The 20,096-nt window shown below is 44.5% G+C and overlaps 1 protein-coding gene across 6 annotated transcripts in view; it reads left to right on the top strand.

Moving 5' to 3' along the window:
- The window catches only part of LOC144691669 (POU domain, class 2, transcription factor 1-like), a 253,229-nt gene that overhangs the window by 176,969 nt on the left and 56,164 nt on the right, over window positions 1-20,096 (top strand). For all 6 annotated transcript variants that reach the window (XM_078559989.1, XM_078559987.1, XM_078559986.1 and 3 more), the window contains one exon: window positions 18,096-18,474. In XM_078559989.1, coding sequence (XP_078416115.1) covers window positions 18,096-18,474 — 379 coding nt within the window. The remainder of the gene's footprint in view (window positions 1-18,095; window positions 18,475-20,096) is intronic.

The following is a 20,096-nucleotide window of genomic DNA, read 5'->3' as shown; positions in this document are numbered from 1 at the left end:
TGAATGAAGATTTTTGCCTTCTCAATACCAAATGGCACAGTGCATTACCACATTGTTCTTTGCAACCAGCCAAATCAACCAGATCAATCAGCATTGACTGACAAAGTGCTCCTCCAATTATAATGCACCCAATCTGAATGAAATTTCCAATCCATGATATGAAAACTGCTGCAAAGAGAAATGATAGAGGGCTTATGCTGTCTGTAATGGAGCCACTGATGTCAATAAATATTAGCACCGTCCATTTTGGGGAGGGGTAAGGATTATTACCAAATCTAGATTAGTAAAATTATGTTGAGCAGTGCAGTGTTACAATTTAGAGCATGTTGACTTGCTGCAATTACTTGAAAATAAACCAGTGGTGAATTACCTGCTCCAGCAGTGATCACTAGAAAATTCATTGTTTCATAATTATGCAAGTGATGTTAGTGTTTCATTTGTTGTGATCTTTTTTACCCTTGTAGCTTGGTCTGCAGTAACATTGTGGCTGTGGTGTCAGGTCTGATTGCATTCATGCTATGCCTCAGTCCTGTTTCCTTAGTGACATCTACAACCAATTGAGCTACCATTTCAGTTAACAGAAATAATTCAGGTTGTTAAAACATCTTGAGCTAATTACCAAGTGTACTCTTCGTACTCTTGTACTGATTACCAATACTTGTACTAATTACTTGTACTAAGTAAGCATATTATCTGATAAGCTGGTTATTTGTTTAATGGCAACAAGTGATTTGCACTCGGGCACTCTGCCATCCCAAATCCCTCCTTCAATCCTTCAATGCTCCCTGACCTTCCTTCCCCTCCTGCCACTGTACCAGGTTTGACTACCCCTTACATAAGCCCACAATTTCTTGCCATGTCTCTCTCTTGGCTTCCTCAGAAGGGTTCATCATGGCATTCAATGCTGCATCCTTAGAAGCAGCAACCCCAACTACTTCATCCTGCTTGCTTTTTCTGGCTTCCCACCGAGCCCGTGGACTAATCTGCCCAATATCCTTCTCGAACACACCCCTCCCAATGCTGACCAAGTGAGCTCTGCCAGTGGATCAACTATCACCACCCCTCCCACATCTTCCTCCAGGATATTTGTTCGCTTGCCGCCCATGAGTTTATTGTGGATGATTACATCAACATAGAAACTTGGTTGAGGGTGATGACACTTCACCCCTAAATGAAGTCTCCTTGCCTGGCTATACCTTCCATCACTTGCCCAGACTGTCGTGGTGACATGGCACTGACAGCCAAATCACACCCTGACTTGTCAATCTACTCCTCTGTCATTTTTGAGCATATCACCATGTTCCATGCCTTTTGCCTCTCATTTAAAATCCTTACCCTTGATGACCTACCCAAGTACCATACAAACTCTCTTTCTTTCCTCCCTCAGCCTCTGCACCAAACAATTTATCATCCCCGGTGATTTCAACTCTCTCTCAATTCATCATACTTCTTTGTCTGAGTTCACAATACTCCTGTTCTCCCTTAATCTCTTCCTTCATTTAAACCCCCCCCACCCATAGTCACTTCCTCTTATGTGGCATTACTATTCCCATGGCACTTTCAAAGAAGAACAGTGGAGTTATTCGCAATGGCCTGGCTAATATTCATCCCTTAGTCAACATTGCAAACAGAGATTATCAGGTCATTATCACATTGCTGTGGAAGTTTGCTGTATGCATATTTTCTGCTGTGTTTCCTACATTACAACAATGATTGCACTTCAAAAGAACTTCATTGGCTGTAAAGCACTTTGAAACATCCGGTGGCTGTGAAAAGTGCTATATAATGCAGTCTTTCTTGAACAAGCTTTTGGTCATCATGCCTGGCTATCCCCTAATCTGGCTGAATGTCAAATTTTATTTAATAATGTTCCTGTGAAGCGGCTTGAAATATTTTACTATGTTAAAGGTGCTACATAAATATAAGTTGTTGTTGCTGTTGACCTTCAGTGATTTCAGTGAATAGATTTTTCAGCAAAGGTATGAAGGTGTACACCAATAAATTATATTTATAATTCAGTTATGTCAAGTGAAGTAATCTGTCATCACTGCTGTGCCTTGATGGCATTGGATCTAAATTTGATGGGTTTAATGGTCTTTTTAGCTCAGCACTTTTACTGAGAACATAATGATGTATTGTGTTTTGCAAGCTCCACATTAAACTGTATTTAAAGGACCTCATCTTTGACGTGCTGGAACAACAACTTGCATTTATGTAGCATCTTTAATGTGGAAAAAAGATCTTTCGCAGTATTGTAATTAGACAAAGGTTAACGCCATACCAAAGGAGGTATTAAGAATGGTAATTAAAAGCTTTGTCAAGCATGGATTTTAATGATTGTTTTAAGGTAAGTGTTAGAGACGGAGAGGTTTAAGAAGATAATTGCTTGACATTGGGTCTAAATAGCATAGGGCACAGCCACCAATGGTGGAGCAAGGAGAGTGGGGAATGTACAAGAGGCCAGATTTCAAGAAAAGTAGAGTTCTTGGAAGGGCTGAAATTTTAACTTGCTACCTAGCGATGTAATAATGTTTTCTTTAAAGGTTTACTGAGAATGTATATTGGCTTTTTCTGGCTTTGATGGGAACAGTGATCAGTGAAAAACTCCTTTATTCAGCTCCCAGCTTCCTCATGTATCAATGGTAAATGGAAGAACATAAGAAACGGGAATAGGAGTAGAGCATATGGACCTTCGAATCTGCTCCACCATTCAGTGCAATCATGGCTGACAGTACAATCGTGGCTGATCTTCTGCCTGAAATCCACTTTCATGCCCGCTCCCCATATTCTTTGATCCCATGAGAAACCAAAAATCTTTCCATCTCAGCCTTAAATATACACAACAATAGAGCATTCACAATCCTCCTGGGTAGACAATTCCAAAGATTCATAACCTTCTGAGTGAAGAAATTTCTCCTTGTCTCAATCCTAAACGATCAATCCTGTATACTGAGCCTAAGCCTTTCTGTTTTAGATTCCCCAGCCAGTGGTAACAATCTCTCAGTGTCTACCTATCAAGTGCTTCGGAATCTTGTCTGTTTCAATAAGATCATCTCTCATTCTTCTAAGCTCCGGAGAGTATAGGCCAAATTTACTTAGCCTCTCATCATAGGACAACCCACTCGTCCAGGAACTAATCTAATGAACCTTTGTTGTACTGCTTCCACAACAAGAATATCCTTTATTAGGCATGGAGATCAAACCAGTCGACAATACTGCAGGTCTGGTATCACCAAAGCCCTATACCATTGTAGCTCAACTTCCTTATTGTTGTATTTCTATCCCCTTGCAATAAAGGCCAACATGCGATTTGCCTTCCTAATTGCTTGCAGTACCTGCATACTAACTCTTTGTTTCCTGTAAGACTACACTCAAGTCTCTCTGAATGTTAGCATTTAAAAGTTCATGCTTTGTTAAAAAAAAAAATCTGCTTTTCTATTCTTACTAACAAAGTAAATAACCTCAGACTTCCCCACATTATGCTTCATCTGCCACCTTGTTCCCCACTCACTTAATCTGACTACATCTCTTTGCAGCCCCTTTGTGTCCTCCGAACGTACATACAAAAATATGATTTAGGAGCAGGAGTAGGCCACTCGGCCCTTCAAACCTGTTCCACCATTCAATAAGATCATGACTGATCTGATTGTAACCTCAACCCCATATTGCTGCCTATTCCCAATAACCTTTCACCCCCTTGTTAATGAAGAATCTATCTAGCTCTGCCTTAAAAATATTCAAGGACTCTACTTCCACCACCTTTTAAAGAAGTGAGTTCCAAAGACACTCTACCCCTTGAGAGAAAAAAATTCTCCTCATCTCTGTTTTAAATGAGCGACCCCTTATTTTTAAACAGTGACCCCTAGTTCGAGATTCTCCCACAAGAGGAAATATCCCTTCCACATCCACCCTGTCAGGACCCCTCAGGGATCTTAAAGGTTTCAATCAAGTCACTTCTTACTCTTCTAAACTCCAGCAGATACAAGCCTAACCTGTCCAATCTTTCCTCTTAAGACAACCTGCCCATTCCAGGTATTAGTCTGGTAAACCTTCTCTGAACTGCTCCTAACGCATTTACATCCTTCCTTAAATAAGGAAACGAGTACTGTACACAATACTCCAGATGTGTTCTCACCAGTGCCCTATACAACTGAAGCATAACCTCCCTACTTGTGTAACCAATTCCCCTCTCAATAAACAATAACTTTCTATTAGCTTCCCTAATTACTTGCTGTACCTGCATACTAGTCTTTTGTGATTCATGCACTAGGACACCCAGATCCCTCTGAATCTCAGAACTCTGCAGTCTGTCACCATTTAGATAATAAGCTTTTTTATTCTTCCTGCCAAAATGGACAATTTCACTTTTGCCCATATTATACTCAATTTGCCAGATCTTTGCCCACTCAGGTAACTCATCAATGGGAGCAATTGTCTGTGCCCACTGGTGTGTTTGGTGACGTGAGCAGCTAATATGGCGAGAAGGCGAAAAATCGGTTTCACGACGTTGTGAAACCAGTTTGCAATTGTCTGCTCAGCCCGTCGATGGCGGGCCCCATTTCCTGCCATCGGACATTGGGAACCTCATTGTAATACATCTGATTATCATTATAAGGCTAGCCCACCAGACTCATTCCCCCCCCCCCCCCCCCTCCGCTGTATGATCCACCAATCACGCCGACATATTTCACAACAGCATATAAAAGGCATACACTTGGCGGGCTGCACTTCAAGGGGAGCTCGGAGGTGAATGCACAGTAATGTTGCGGAGCACTCGCAAGGGATGCCTGTTGGACTTCAAGGTTGAGGTGCGATGCGGAGGGGTTGGTGGGCAAAGGTTGCTCTGCGTTTGAAGGTAGCGCACAAGCACATGCAGGGTAGGGGGTAGTGGGTGAGGGAAGTGGCCACGCAATAGGGAAACCTTGTATAAAGTGACCATCCCATTGCAGCTCAGACAGCTCAGGCGCAGCCACATTGATATAACTGGAGTCGGGCCTCTAGCTGATCTGCCCATTCAAGCAACGTAGAGGCATGAAAGTGCCACCAAGTGTTCTAGAGCTTTTCACCCATTGGGCACAGGCTGCAAACTAATGAGCGTTTTAGTGGACAGCAGAACAGTTGGACGACTGGGCACGTTGTACAATCTCCTTGCTAAAGCTGGCCATGAAGCAGTCACTGGTGGAGGCGCTCAGAGCCCCATGCAATGTCATCATCCCATTTTTGAGCAGCCTCCCCCATGGTTCAAGCTAGCAGTGCAGCCTTGCAGCATGGGCTAGGAGAATGCCTGAGCTGAGAGCACAGCATGCAGTCCAATGGGCAAAGCTGCCGTCACTCGGTCAGGTGGAGTGGGGCGGAGGAAGATGGAGTTTCGGACAGCCATGCAGTGCACTTTTCTCTGGCCATCGAAGTGGTGGCCTGCACTCTCCGGGATGCGTTAAGGGGCCTTCAGACTTAACCAAGTGCGATTCTTAGTACACCCATTCTAACCTACACATCTCTTTCATCCTGCAGGAGAAGTACATCAGGATCATGGAGCCAGCTGAACTAGCTGTGTACCTCATGGTGTACAGAGAGCGAAGACGGCAGAGAGGAGAGCGACTGAGGCACCTCACTGCGCAGAGGGAAGAGCAGCACCCTCTGGAAGAAGGAGCAGCTGGGGCTGCCGCACACTCCACCGGAGATCCACAGCAAGCTGTCGCTGGTTGACGCCTAGCTGGCCCAGGAGCTACACACTCAGCCTTTCATCCCTGCAGATGACTGAGAACCAGTGTCGCCGAAGACTGCACGTCTAGGGAACTGCTCGGTCACATCTGCCAGCTACTGCAGGATTTGGCGCCACGGGACATGGAGGGCATCCACTGCTAGTGGCCGTGGTGCTCAATTTCTATGCCAATGGCTCCTTTCAGGGCTCCCCAGGTGAGCTCTGTGGGATATCACAAGCCTCCACCCACAGATGCATCCATGAGGTCACGGATGCCATCTTAGCATACTCACACAACTTTGTGCATTTCGCCCGGGGCCAGGAGTGCCAGAATGCAGGAGCGATTGGATTTGTCCAGATCTCAGGTTTCCCACAGGCGCAGGGTGCCATCGACTGCACTCACGTGGTGCTCAGATCTCAGTCACAGCATGCAGTCAACAACAAGAGTTTCCATTTGCTGAATGTGCAGCTGGTATGCGACCACCACAAATGCATCCTGCAGATCTGTACACTGTTTCCAGGGAGCATGCATGACTCCTACATTCTCAGTCACAGATCCCTGACATCTTCCAGGGTCCACAAAGGCTGCAGGGATGGCTCCGCGGGGACAAGGGCTACCTGCAGAGGACATGGCTGATGACACCCATGCAGCAGCCTCAGACTGTAGCAGAGCGAAGGTATAATGAGGCTCATGCTGCAACTCTCAGCTTGGTGGAGCAAACCATAGGGATGTTGAAAATGAAGTTCCTGTGCCTGTTGGAGCCTTGCAATATCGTCAACAGAGGGTGTCATGCATCATCGTTGCCTCCTGCGCCCTTTGCAGCGCCAGGTTATAACAGCTGGCTGAGGAGGAGATGCAAGAGCTGGAGGTCTCCTCTGATGAGGAGGACATCGACAGTAATGAGGGCGAGGAGGCCCTTGAAGGTGACGATGACAGGAATGAGGCCTTTGCACTGGCCAGGTGAGGCAGGCTTGCTCAGGAGGCTCTCATAGCTGTTGGATTTGTGGAGGATGATGATGATGACATGCAGTGAGGAGACACCACAGATCCTCACATTGCATCTATGAACTGGCTTATGACAGCGCACATACTCTCTGTGATAATATTCCTGTCATGGAGACGCAATGGAGGCCCTAATAGTCGCTCAATTGCAGGAGGATGATGCCGTTATGCATTGAGGACACTCCATAGATCTTCATGTAGCCTCTGAGAATGTCTGATTGAATCTCTGGCTGAGGGCAGCTCACTTGAGCTCTGTGTTCAGGGTCATACCATAGAGACACAGCCATGAAGCTTTAAAAGCATCTGATCCTTTGTCCACCTTAAGCCTTCAGGAGCACAGTGTCACTGGTCACAGATGCTGAAGAGATGAGCCCAGCCCCATCCTAAAGGTACTGACAGCGCACCAAGAGAATATCGGTACACTGTGAAGCCTGCCGACAACATTCTGGCAGCAATGAGAACCACTTCAGAGGTGCAGGCATTAGTAAAGTGTCCAAGGAGTATGAAGCCGGACCATCATTTTTGGTCTGAAGGCTGCACAAAGCACAGGGAAGAGGTCCTGTACTGAGACACCTGCCTTTATCTTGTGCAGAAAGGTTTCACACCTGAGTGACATGAACACTGCTCATCAGAACAAGGAGCCATAGGCAGGGAGACATTCGGGGGAGTTTATTGGCAATAGTGTACATCATATACAAGTGATTAACACTTGTGCCCAGGCTGAGCAACTGCATCTTCTTAACCTTCCTAACCCTGCCGCTACGTTTTGGTGCTCTCTGGACATTCACAGCGGAGGTGGAGGCAGCCTGCTGACTGCTACGCCCTGTCTGTGATGACCTTGTCAGGTGACCTCTGGAGGGCCGAGACATGGAGGGCCCCGGCCTGCTTTTAGGGACCTGCTGAGTGCCAGTGGCACCCTCCTCGAGCTGTGGAATGGAGCTGCTGGGGTCACAGGAAGAGGGGATTCAGTTGGGCTGGACACTCCCGGAGTCACCTGGGTGGATGGCCCTGGGGTGTGCACATGCTGAAGCTCCAACCTATGGGTGCCCAAGGCCCCCTGGCTGACTCATTGAGGAGAAGGGGTAGCTGGAATGGGATTGAGCTGCCCCGCACCCCTTTTGCGTACACACCTTTGAAGCCCAACTATGCTGTCAGTGATGGAGTCCAGCCCACATGGCAGTGCAGGAGCAATGTCCTGGACCAAGGTCTCCATGGCAGCCGCCATCCTACCAGTGTTGATCTCGGTGCATTGGCATGCGGGCGCCATCACCTCAGCCTGAAGGCAGACACACTCCTCCATTGTGCCTTGCAATTTGAGGAGTGCAGCGGACATCCCTTCTAGATGTTCCCGAGCTTACCTTTGTAGCTCCAGCAACTGTGACAAGACCGAGTCCAAAGGCTCATTATCTGACTTGGACTCAGCAAATTTTTGGCCTCCAGCAGTCCTCCGAGTGCTGGACACGTGGGAAGTCCCTGCTGCTGTGAATCAGTAAGTGTGATGTGCTCACCAGATTGTGATCCCAAGGCTACTCCAAAGCTAGATCCCACTGAGGTGTGTCTCTGTGCTGGTGGAGGGTTTGGGTGATGCGACTTCAAGGAGGGTGTCTTCAGATTCCTCTTCAGAGGTTTTTTGGGCTTGATTGGAGGCTCTGGGTCATGGACTCAGTTGCCTGTTTGGCTGATGTGCCTGCGAATGCAAGGAGAGATAATTAGTGCAAGGCAGATCACATCACCCACAGCATGGTTGTCTGATGGATGTTGCAATGCTGGATCCTCACTTGGTAGAGTACCACCAACCTCACCATCAGCACAGGAACGGTCCAGATCCTTGCCGGCCAGCTGGATGGCTCTGTTTTCAAAGTCCGTGAGGACCTTTGTTTCAGGCATTTCTCCCCCTTTTTGTGCCAGCTGATCCTGCATAAATGGAGATGAAGAGAGTGTAAGCAAGATGCCTGCCAGATGATAAGGATGCCTGGCTTGTGTAGGTGGTGAGTGGTCCCATGGATGGGATGAGGACAATGAAGGTGTGTGTGAGAGAGTGAATGGTCATGCCCCTTGAACTGGCAATGAGTGAGGGCCCTGTGGATGTGCAATGGGTTTGAGAGTGTTAGAGTTGAGAGGGATGATAAGACTGAGTTACCCTGGCGGAATGGAGATCATTCATCCTCTTGCAGCACTGGATGGCTGTCCTCTTTTGCAGGCCGTTGGCGCTGACTACTGATGCCCCCGCCTCCCAAGCCAGATTGGTGATGCTGGCTGCCCATTCTGCAGCCAGCACGGGAGTAGAGGACATCACGGCGAGCCTCCACTGTGTCCAAAAGGCGTTCGAGGGACACATCATTGAACCTGGGGCTGCCATCTTTTTGCCTTTCATTGATTGCCATGTCTTCTTTGCAGCAGTCATGGGCTGGAAGCACTGAGAGGTGTGCACGTGACTGCACTTTACATATGGCACCCAGCATGATGAAGTGGCGAGATGATGGCGTGGCAGGTGAATGGGAACCCGCCCGCCATGGAAACGATGAGTTTTCCAGGAATGCATAATTAATGTGGTGGGTTTGGGATGATATCGCGTAAGAAGCCGCCATTACAGTTGGCGAGTAAAACGTTTTACCTGCCCGCTACCGCAATTAGTGCAAATTTGGGCCGATTCTGCCCCATGTCCCTTCCTTTTTGCAATTTCCAACCTATTTTTGTGTCGTCAGCACACTTACAACAACATTCCTTCGGCCCCTTCATCCAAGCCATTTATATGAATTGTAAAAAGTTGAGGCCCCAGCACTGATCCTCATGGCACACCACTCACCACCCTCTGCCAACTGGAAAAAGACCCATTTAAGTCAACTCTTTGCGTCCTGTTAGCTAGCCAATCTTCTATTCTTGCCCCCGACACCATGGGTTTTTATTTTCTGGAATGACTTTTAATATGGCACTTTATCATGTGCCTTCTGGAAATCTAAGTACAGTGTATCCACTGGCTCCCCTTTATCCACAGCACATGTGACTCCTTCAAAGAACTCCAATAAATTGGTTAAACATAATTTCCCTTGTACAAAACCATGTTAACTCTGCCTGATTGCCTTGAATATTTTTAAATGCCCTGCTACAGAATCTTCAATAACAGCTTCTAACATTTTCCCTGTGACAGATGTTAGGCTAACTGGCTTGTAGTTTCCTGCTCCCTGTCCTCCTCCCTTTTTGAATAAAGGAGTTAATATTTGCTATTTTTCTATGTAATGGAACCTTCCCCAAATCTAGGGAATTTTGGAAAATTAGAACCAGTGCATCAATTATCTCACTAGCCATTTCTTTCAAGACCTTAGGGTGAAGTCCATGCAGACCTGGGAATTTGTCATCCCACAGCCCCAACAATTTGCTCAATACCACTTCCCTGGTGAATGTAATTTTCCCAAGTTCCTCCCTCCCTTCCATTTCCTGATTCACAGCTATTTCCGTGATGTTACTTGTGCCGTCTATAGTGAATACTGAAGCAAAATACCTGTTTAATTCTTCCACCATCTCCCTACTTTCCATTATCAATTTCCCAGACGCACATTCTATAGGACCAACACTCACTTTGTTAACTCTTCTTATTTAAGTATCTATAGAAATTGTTATTATTCGTCTTTATATTACTAGCTAGCTTTCTTTCGTACTCTAATTTTCCCCTCCTTGTTAATCTTTTTGTCATTCTTTGCTGTTCTTTATACTCTTTCCTGACCTGCCACCCGTCTTTACGTAATTCTGTGCTTTTTCTTTAAGTTTAACACTACCTTTAACTTATTTAGTTAACCACGGATGGTGGGCCCTCCCCTTGGAATTTTTCTCTCATTGGAATGTATATATTCTGTGTATTCCGAAATATCCCTTTAAATGTCTGCCACTGAACCTCTATTGACCTATCCCTTAACCTCATTTGTCAGTTCACTTTAGCTAGATCTGCTTTCATGCCCTCACAATTGCCCTTATTTAAGTTTAAAATACTAGTCTTGGACACACTTGTTTCTCCCTCAAAATGAATATAAAATTCAATCATGTTATGATCACTGCTACCTAGGGGTACTTTCACTATGAGGTTATCGATTAATCCTATCACATTGCATAATACCAGGTCTAATATAGCCTGCTCTCTGGCTGGCTCCAAAACATGTTATTCTAAACAATCCTGAAAACATTCTGTGAACTCCTCATCGACGCTACCTTTGCCCATCTGATGTTTCCAGTCTATATGTACATTAAAATCCCCCATGATTATTGCTGTACCTTTCAGACAAGCTCCCATTACCTCTTCTTTTATACTCTGTCCTACTGTGTAGTTACAATTAGGGTGCCTGTACACCACTCCCAAAGTGACCTCTTGCCATCACCATTTCTCATCTCAACCCAAACCGCTTCTACGTCCTGGTTTCCTGAACTTAGGTCATCCCTCTCTAATGTGCTAATACCATAATTAATTAACAAAGCCACCCCTCCATCTTTTCCTAACTTCCTGCCCTTCCTAAATGTCACGTACCCTTCAATATTCAGGTACCAATCTATGTCATCCTGTAGCCATGCCGTGTAATGGCTGTCAGATCGTCCTTATTTATTTCTATTTTCATCCTCCTCACAGCTTAGGTTCCTGCCTAGCTTTGCATCATCAGCAAACTTGGATGCATTATTCCTGGTCTTTTCGCCGTGTTACTAATATAGATTGTAAATACGTAAGGCCCGAGCACTGATCTTTGTGGCACTCCACTGGTCACAGCCTGACAACTTGAAATTGCCCTGTTTATCCCTACTCTCTGCTTCCTGTCCATTAACCAATCTTCTATTCGTGCTAGTATGTTGCCCAAATTCCACGAGGGATGCCCAAACACTGAGAATGAGATTTACTTATACTTTGCTCTCATTTTATGATGCCTGTTCCATTGACTAGGGAAAGTACATGCCTATATCTAGATAGTGCTGTTGGAACTGAGATGACCATGATGTGGTGACATTATATATCCTGTTTCCTATCAGCTCCACTTCATTGCAGTCAAGCAGGTTACTCTCCATATAAAACAGCCATCTCAAAGAATTGACTCTTCACTGAGGTATGGTTCCACAGTTGCCGAGACCCAAACAGAATTTCATTCAACCTAATACTTCATGTTAGCTTAGAGAATAATCATAAGCAGGCTAATGGAAAAGCAGAAAACTGCAGATGCTGGAAACCTGAAATAAAAACAGAAAATGTTGTTTAGGCCACATGTGTGGAGAGAGAAACAGGGTTAATGGGCTGGCTCTTCGAGGCAGGTAGCAGAAGTCAGGAAATTTACCACCTTGGCGCAAGGCAAGGCCTCAGGAGAAAATACCTGCAAAGGTGGGATTTTTGTTCTGGGGGGATGGATGCTAATTGAAATTTGGCCTGCCGTCTCTGGAAAGAATTTGGAGGCTGCCACGGGGTGCCAAGGTAGGCTGTTAGAAAGGCTTGCCATGGTGCTCTCGGACTTCATCCCAATTAAAATAAAATAAATATAATAAAAAATAAACCTTACCCCCTGCCACACAATCCCCATCCCCCATCCATGCCAGCTCATGGCTCCTGATACCTTCCATGCTAACCTATGCCCCCACCTACCCCACATAGCCCATCAAACCCTCCATTCCAATCTAGGGCACTTCCATGCCCATTCACTCAGTATACACTCTATACAAAACCACTGAGCCCTAGAGTAATAATAGATTGTGTGAAAAAGCTTTTAAAAAAAACATTCATTCATTAAAAAATGCTTTTACTACTGCCCTGTAAAAATGTCACACATCCAGACTATTTAAAGTTGATTGGGCTGAGCCCAGACATCCGTTACCCTGTTGACATAGCGGCGTCCCAGGTAAAACAAATGCTTTCAGTTTCTGTTGCTCATACCTTAGAGGGTCTGAACGATGTGTTTGGGTCCTTGGACGGTGTGGAGAGAAGAGATAAAAGGGCAGGTGTTAAATCTTCTGCATTTGCTTGGAAAAATGCCATGGTAAGGGGACAGGGTGTTGGGGATGACCGAGAAGTGGATCAGAGTATCGTGCATGGAACGTTCCTTTCAGAATGTTAAAAGGAAAGGGAAGGGAAGATGTGTCTGGTGATGGCATCATGCTAAAGGTAGTGGAATTGGCAGAAAATGATCCGTTGAATATGGATGCTGGTAGAGCAGAAGGTAAGGACAAGGGTAACCCTATAGTGGTCCTGAGAGGAAGAGGTGAGAGCAGAAGGGCGGGAAATGTGGTGGGATTGGCTGAGGGCCCTGTCAACCAAGGTGCGGGGTCAGCAGTGAACACTTCGTTGAAGATAAAAGAAGACATCTCAGAAGCACTGTTGTGGAAGATTGCATCACCAGAACAAATAAGATGAAGGGAATGGGAGAATGGAATGCAGCCCTTACAGGGTGTAGGATGTGAAAGAGTGTAGTTGAGGTAGGTATGGACTTACAGTGAATATTAGTTGATAGCCTATCATTTAAAATTGAGACTGAGAAGTCAAGGAAGGGAAGAGTCAGAGATTGAGTGTGAGCGGAGGACCCTGGGGCAGGCAGTCAGCACCTAGAGGACAGTGTGAGGGAGGAGGAGAGTTACCTGGATACTGTGTTTCAGGAGGCAGTCAGATTAATTACATCAAATTTGGACCAGGGACTGGAGGGTGTGACTGAGAGTGAGGCAGGTATGGGGATCCAAAATTTAGCTTTGGAGGAGCCTCAGCCAGTGCCTTTATCCAATACGTACAAGGTCCTTGCTCCCGGTGTGGACGAGGACACAGACTGCAGGGAGGATGAGCGAACTGACCACAGCACTGTGGTACAGAGTGCCATTCATGTGGGGGGAGAAAAGAGAAATGTAGTAGTAATATGGGATAACATAGCTGGGGGAATAGATACTGCTCTCCGCAGCAAAGACAGAGAGTCCCCAAGACTCTGTTGCTTACCTGGTGCCAATGTTAAGGACATCCTTTCTAGGCTGGAGAGGAACTTAGAGCGGGAGGTGAAGGATCCAGTTGTCCTGGTCCACGTAGGTACCAATGACCCAGGTAGGACTAAGAAAGAGGTGCTGCTGAGGGACTAAGAGCAGCTTGGAGCTAAATTAACAACCAGAACCACAAAGGTAATAACCTCCAGATTACTACCTGAGCCACGTGCAAATTGGCGTAGGGTAAATAAGATTAGAGAGGTAAATGCATGGCTCAAAGATTAGTGTTGGAGAAATGGGTTCTGATTCATAGGGCACTGGCACCAGTACTGGGGAAGGAGAGAGCTTGGGGTGGGCTTCATTTGAACCATGCTAGGACCAGTGTCCTGCCGAATCGTATAACTTAGGGTTGTAGATAGGACTTTAAACTAATTAGTGGGGTGGAGTTTTTTTAAAAAATCAAAAAAAAAAACAAGAGAGCAGAGGTGCAGGGTAGAGAGGAGGCGACTGATAATCAAAGTGTGTCAGGAAGGGGCAGAAAATGTAAGGGGAAGAGTGCAGCAGAAATCAGAACCAGACTGAGCAATAATGGTAAAAAGTCAAAATTTAAGGCTCTTTATCTGAATGCGCGCAGCATTTGTAACGAGATAGATGATTTGATGACACAAATAGAAATAAATGAATATGACTTGATAGCGATTACAGAGACGTGGTTGCAGAGTGACCAAGACTGGGAAATCAATATTCAAGGGTATTCGATGTTCCAGAAAAATAAGCAAAAAGGAAAAGGAGGCCAGATAGATAAAGGACAGCATCAGTGTGGTGATGAGTAGTGATATAGGAGCAATAGATCGTGATGTGGAATCAGTTTGGGTGGAAATAAGGAATAGCATGGGGAAAGAAGTCACGGGTGGGAGTTGTCTATAGGCCCCGAAGAGTTGCCTCACTGTAGGATAAAGTATAAATTGGGAAATAATGGAGGCGTGTAAGAAGGGCACTACAATTGTCATGGGTGGTTTTAATCTGGACAAATCAGAGTGGCAGGGGTAACATGGAAGACGAATTTGTAGAGTGCAACAGGAATTGTTACTTCGAGCAATACATTGCAGAACCTACCCAGGAACAGGCTAGTTTAGACCTAGTAATGTGTAATGCGGTGGGATTAACAAGAGATATAGTAGTTAAGGATCCTCTAGAGAATAGCGATCACAACATGGTAGAATTTCAAATTCAGTGTGAGGGCAAGCAACTCTGGCCTCAAACCAGTGTCCTCAACTTAAATAAGGGCAATTACAGAGGTATGAAGAAAAAGTTGTCTAAAGCAGGTAGGGAAAATAGACTAAGGGGGAGGTCAGTGGATGAGCAGTGGCAGACATTTAAGCAGAAATTTAATGACGCTCAGCAAAAATTTATCCCACTTAAAAAGAAGGATTCGATGAGAAGGATGAACCACCGTAGTTAACAAAGGTGGTCAAGGAGAGCATCCAATCAAAAACTAAGGCATACAAAGCGGTGAAAACTAGTGATGGGCCAGAAGATTGGGAATATTTAGGAACCAGCAGCGGATGACTAAAAAGCTATTAAAGAGAGAGAAAATTGATTATGAATGTAAATTGGCAAGAACTATAAAAACAAACAGCAAGAGCTTCTATGGGTATATAAAAAGAGAGTGGCTAAAGTGAGCGTGGGACCCTTGGAGGATGCGACTGGAGAATTGATAATGGGGAACAAGGAAATAGAAGATAATTTAAACCAATATTTTGCATCGGTCTTCACACTGGAGGACACTATAAACATCCCAAAGATATCAGATTAGCAAGGAGCTAACGGAAGGAAAGATCTTGTAACAGCCTCTATCACAAGGGACAAAGTATTTGACAAACTAATGGGACTAAAGGCAGACAAGTTGCCAGGACCTGATGGCCTGCATCCAAGGGCTTCAGAGGGAGTGGCTGCAGAGCTAATGAAGGCATTGGTCAAAATATTCCAGAATTCACTGGATTCTGGGAGGGTCCCAGTGCAATGTAAGACTGCTAATGTTCAAGAAGGGAGGGAGACAAAAAGAAGGAAACAATAGGCCAGTCAGCCTAACATCTGCCATTGGGGAAATGCTAGAGTCCATTATTAAGGAAGAAATAGGACATTTAGAAAAGCTTAATGCAATCAAACAGAGTCAGCATGGTTTTGTGAAGGGGAAATCATATATGACAAATTTACTAGAGTTCTTTAAAGATATAACAAGCAGAGTTGATAAAGGGGAACCGGTAGATGTAGTGTATTTGGATTTCCAGAAGGCATTCGGTAAGGTGCCACATAAAAGGCTATTGCACAAGATAGGGGCTCGCGGTATTGGGGGTAATGTATTAGCATGGTTGAGGATTATTTAACACACAGAAGACAGAGAGTCGAGATTAATGGGTCTTTTTCAGGTTGGAAAGATGTAATTAGCAGAGTGCCACAAGGATTAGTCCTAGGACCTCAATTATTTACTATCTATATGAATGACTTGGAGGAGGGGGTAGACTGTAATGTATCCAAATTTGCTGACGATACAAAAGTAGGTGGAGGGCATGTTGTGATGAGGACACAAGGAATCTGCAAGGAGACATAGATAGGTTGAGTGGGCAAAAACTTGGCAGTTGGAGTTTAATGTAGGAAACTGTGAGGTCATGCACTTTGGTAGGAAGAATCAAAAGGAAGACTATTATTTAAATGGAGAGAGATTCCAAAAAAAGTGCAGCACAGAGGGATCTGGTGTTCTTGTGCATGAAACACAAAAAGTTAGCGTGCAACTGCAGCAAGTAATTAAGAAGGCAAATGGAATTTTGGCATGTATTGCTAGGGGTTGGAGTTTAAAAATAGGGACGTCTTGTTACAACTGTACAGGGTGTTGGTGAGGCCCTACCTGGCGTACCGTGTACAGTTTTGGTCCCCTTATTTAAGAAAGGATATACTGGTATTTGAGGCAGTTCAAAAGAAATTCACTAAGCTGATTCCTGAGATGAAGGGGTTGACTTATCAAGAATGACTAAACAGGTTAGGCCTTTATTCATTAGAGTATAGAAGAATGAGGGGTGATCTTATTGAAACATACAAGATTCTGAGGGGGCTTGACAGGGTAGATGTTGAGAAGATGTTTCCACTAGTGGGAGAATCTCAAACTTGGAGACATAGTTACAGAATAAGGGGACGCTCGTTTAAAACTGAGATGCAACAGAATTTCTTCTCTCAGAGAGTAGTGAATGTCTGGAATTCTCTACCCCAGAGAGTCCTAGAGACTAGATCACTGAAAGTATTTAAAGAGGAGGTAGATAAGATTTTTGAAATACCGGGAAGTTGAGGGCTATGAGGAGCAGGGATGAAAGAGGAGTTGAGGCCTAGGGCAGATTCGCCATGATCTTATTGAATGGCAGGGCAGGCCTGAGGGGCCAAATGGCCTACTCCTGCTCCTATTTCTTATGTCTTTGTGTGAAACTGAGAGAAGGGTAGAAATTAGAAACAAAGTTGATGAAGCTTTTCAATTCAGGATGAGAGCAGAACACGGCGCTGATAGAGTCATCAATGTCCTAGAAAAATAATTAAGGGAGGGGCCAGAGTAAGACTGGAACAAGAAATGTTCGACACAACAAAAAGGCAGGCATAGCTGAGACCCATACATGTACCCATAGCAACACCTTTTATTTGAAGGAAATGAGCGGAGTTGAAGGAGAAACTGTGCAGAATAAGAACAAGTTCAACCAGGCAGAGGAGGATGTTGGTGAATGGGAACTCATTAGGCCTCTGTTCGAGGAAGAAACAGAGAGCTCTCAGACCATCCTGGTGGGGGATGGAAGTGTAGAGAAATTGGATGTCCGTGGTAAACAGGACACAGTTAGGGCCAGGAAACAGGAAACTTTTAATGTGATGGAGGGCATCAGAAGAGTTACGGATGTAGATAGGAAGAGACTGGACAAGCTCGCCACAGATTCCCACTTCATTGTTCCCCAACTCCGTACAACTTGCTTCCACCTCCTTTCCAAGACCCATAAACAGACTGCCTTGATAGACCTATCCTTTCAGCCTGTTCCTGCCCCACTGAACTGATTTCACCCTACCTTGACTCTGTTTTTTCTCCCCTTATCCAGTGGACCTCGACTCATTGAAAACTTGGCCTAACTCCATGAAAATTGCAGAGGACTAGGACATCCTATCCCCACAATGGAACTGGCCAGGTCAGGAGTGCAGGGTGCCAGCTTTTGACCCGAACCAGCCCGCACTCTTAAAAATAATTCCTGAAAATTGGAAACCCTGGGAATGGGGTCAGGAATTATGGAATCTGATCCCAGTTGCTATTTTTAAAGAGCTCCCGAGTCATCTTGACTCGGTGAAAATCCACCTCATCTCTACATTTTATTATTATATGAATTATTTTAGAAATATTTTGATAAAATGCAGAATTCATGTTAAAATTCTAATCTCTCATTAACCTTCCAGGTACAACTGCATCAGGGACAGCTCCTACAAACGTGGCATCTGTAATCACCGGCCTGTCTTCTGCAGTTTCTACGTCATCAGTCACTTCTCCATCTCTAACCCCTTCACCATCAGCATCCATTTCAGTGACTGAGTCATCCAGCAGCAGTGATGCAAATACCACACAGTCAACCTCAACTGGCTTAGTAAACCCTCTGTGCACAAGCCAAATCACGGTGTCAGCATCTGGACTGCAGACGGGTGCCACTGCGCTACAAGCAGCAGCTGCACAGGTATCCACTGGTGCTGGCCTTGCCACCAATCCAGGCCTAGCTGCCATGGCTGCTGCTGCAGGACTAGCCAATCCTGGCCTCATGTCAGCCCCTCAGTTTGCAGCTGGGTAAGTTTTCACTGCAATCTATCATTGATGGATTACATTATTAATTTGTCTGTGAATATGTGAATTTTTAATCTATAATATTTCATAGTAAACCATCAAATAAAGGCTTCATCTGCACATTGCGGAGAGCTGAATTATTCAAGTACCATGGAAAAATTAGTTTTGACCCTTACAAATAAAATAAGCACTTTGATAAATAGGTTGTTATATCACAAATGTGATGTGAAATAATTTTTCCTCACCTTTTCAGCCTCCATGTACATATAAATGGTTTGCGTCACGCTACTTGGAGAATCATCTGGGGTATTGTCCTGTCAATAAGCTTGATCCAACAGTCAACTGATATTTTTCATTTTGAAAGGCTTAATCATATAGAATTGAGGAGAACATCAGGGATGATATTTGGATTTGGAATGATTAAAGAAGCAGACTCGACCCATATCCAAAAAAAATTGAGGGGATCGGAGCAAGAAGACATTACAAATTTTATATAGCATGTCTGTATTTTTCTTGTGACACCAGCAACAAATGTCTCTTATTTCCCACACAAACAAAAGCTTGAATTTGTCATTTCCTGGCCTTTTGTTTTTTTTCAAAGTGGTTGCAAATTTCTTCTGTAGTTTCAGTACTAACTTTTACCAAGTTTATCAAGTTTCTTGTGGTTTCCTTGCAAAATTCCATTTACCACTGTCCTTGATAGTCAACTTTTGCATTTTACTTAAATCAGGGAAAGTGTGGTCGGTCAACTTTGCCTTGGTCACTGGCTAAGTTGCATTACGCCACAAGTAGTTCCCAGTGACTGATGCAAGTGATGCACTTTGAAATGTGGAAGCCTGCATAAAACTTGAACACAGGCTAAATGCTGTAGACTTGTTTTCTGAAGGATGTTCTAGATTCCTCGTTGCATGTTGACTCTGAACATTATGATTTTAGTCCTATAACAATCAGAGAAGATTTGTTTTGGCCAATAAGCTACAGCAATAGGGGTCTCCAGCTTCCTCAGAAATTGAGGTTTGCCAGCTAGTTTACTTTTTCTGGGACAAAAAATGAAGTTAACTTAAATTTTAAGAATGATGCTCAGGTAACTTATTAATTAAAAATAAGAACACCTGCATGGATCGCTATAGCATAGATAAAAATATAGGAAATTTCTCAATTTTTAAAGCTTTTGACTGTCCATTAAATTGATAATCTTTTAGAAGTTCAATTAAGGCATGCTACACTTTTAAATTAAATAAATATTGAGAGTCTCATTTTATTTTACTGAGTCACTTGGTAGTACAGAGCTTGAATATTACTGAAAAATGAAGCATGTTGCCTAAGCTTTTTGTCTTGTAATCAGGACAAATGCAAGAATGCTAAAGTTTAAACAATCAGATAATTTATACTACAGGAGAAAGGGTACTGATTGATTGGTATCGATTCTGATCGGCCACGGTGTTGCTACAGGCCTGCGACCTTTCATCAGAACTGAGAAAAGTTAGGAGTGCTTGAGCAAGCAAAAGGGAAGGTTGGGAAGAGGGACAAAAGGCCAGAAAGAGAGGGCAAGGGGAACCTATCCTGGTTCTAGGAGGGAGGGGAGAGGGGTGAGAACAGAAGTGTGTGAAATAGAAGGTGTATTA

The sequence above is a fragment of the Cetorhinus maximus genome, chromosome 16, assembly GCF_964194155.1.
Source record: "Cetorhinus maximus chromosome 16, sCetMax3.hap1.1, whole genome shotgun sequence".
Lineage (NCBI taxonomy): Eukaryota > Metazoa > Chordata > Chondrichthyes > Lamniformes > Cetorhinidae > Cetorhinus > Cetorhinus maximus.
Note: the sequence above shows the minus strand (reverse complement) of the source record. Positions and strands in the feature narration are given on the sequence as shown.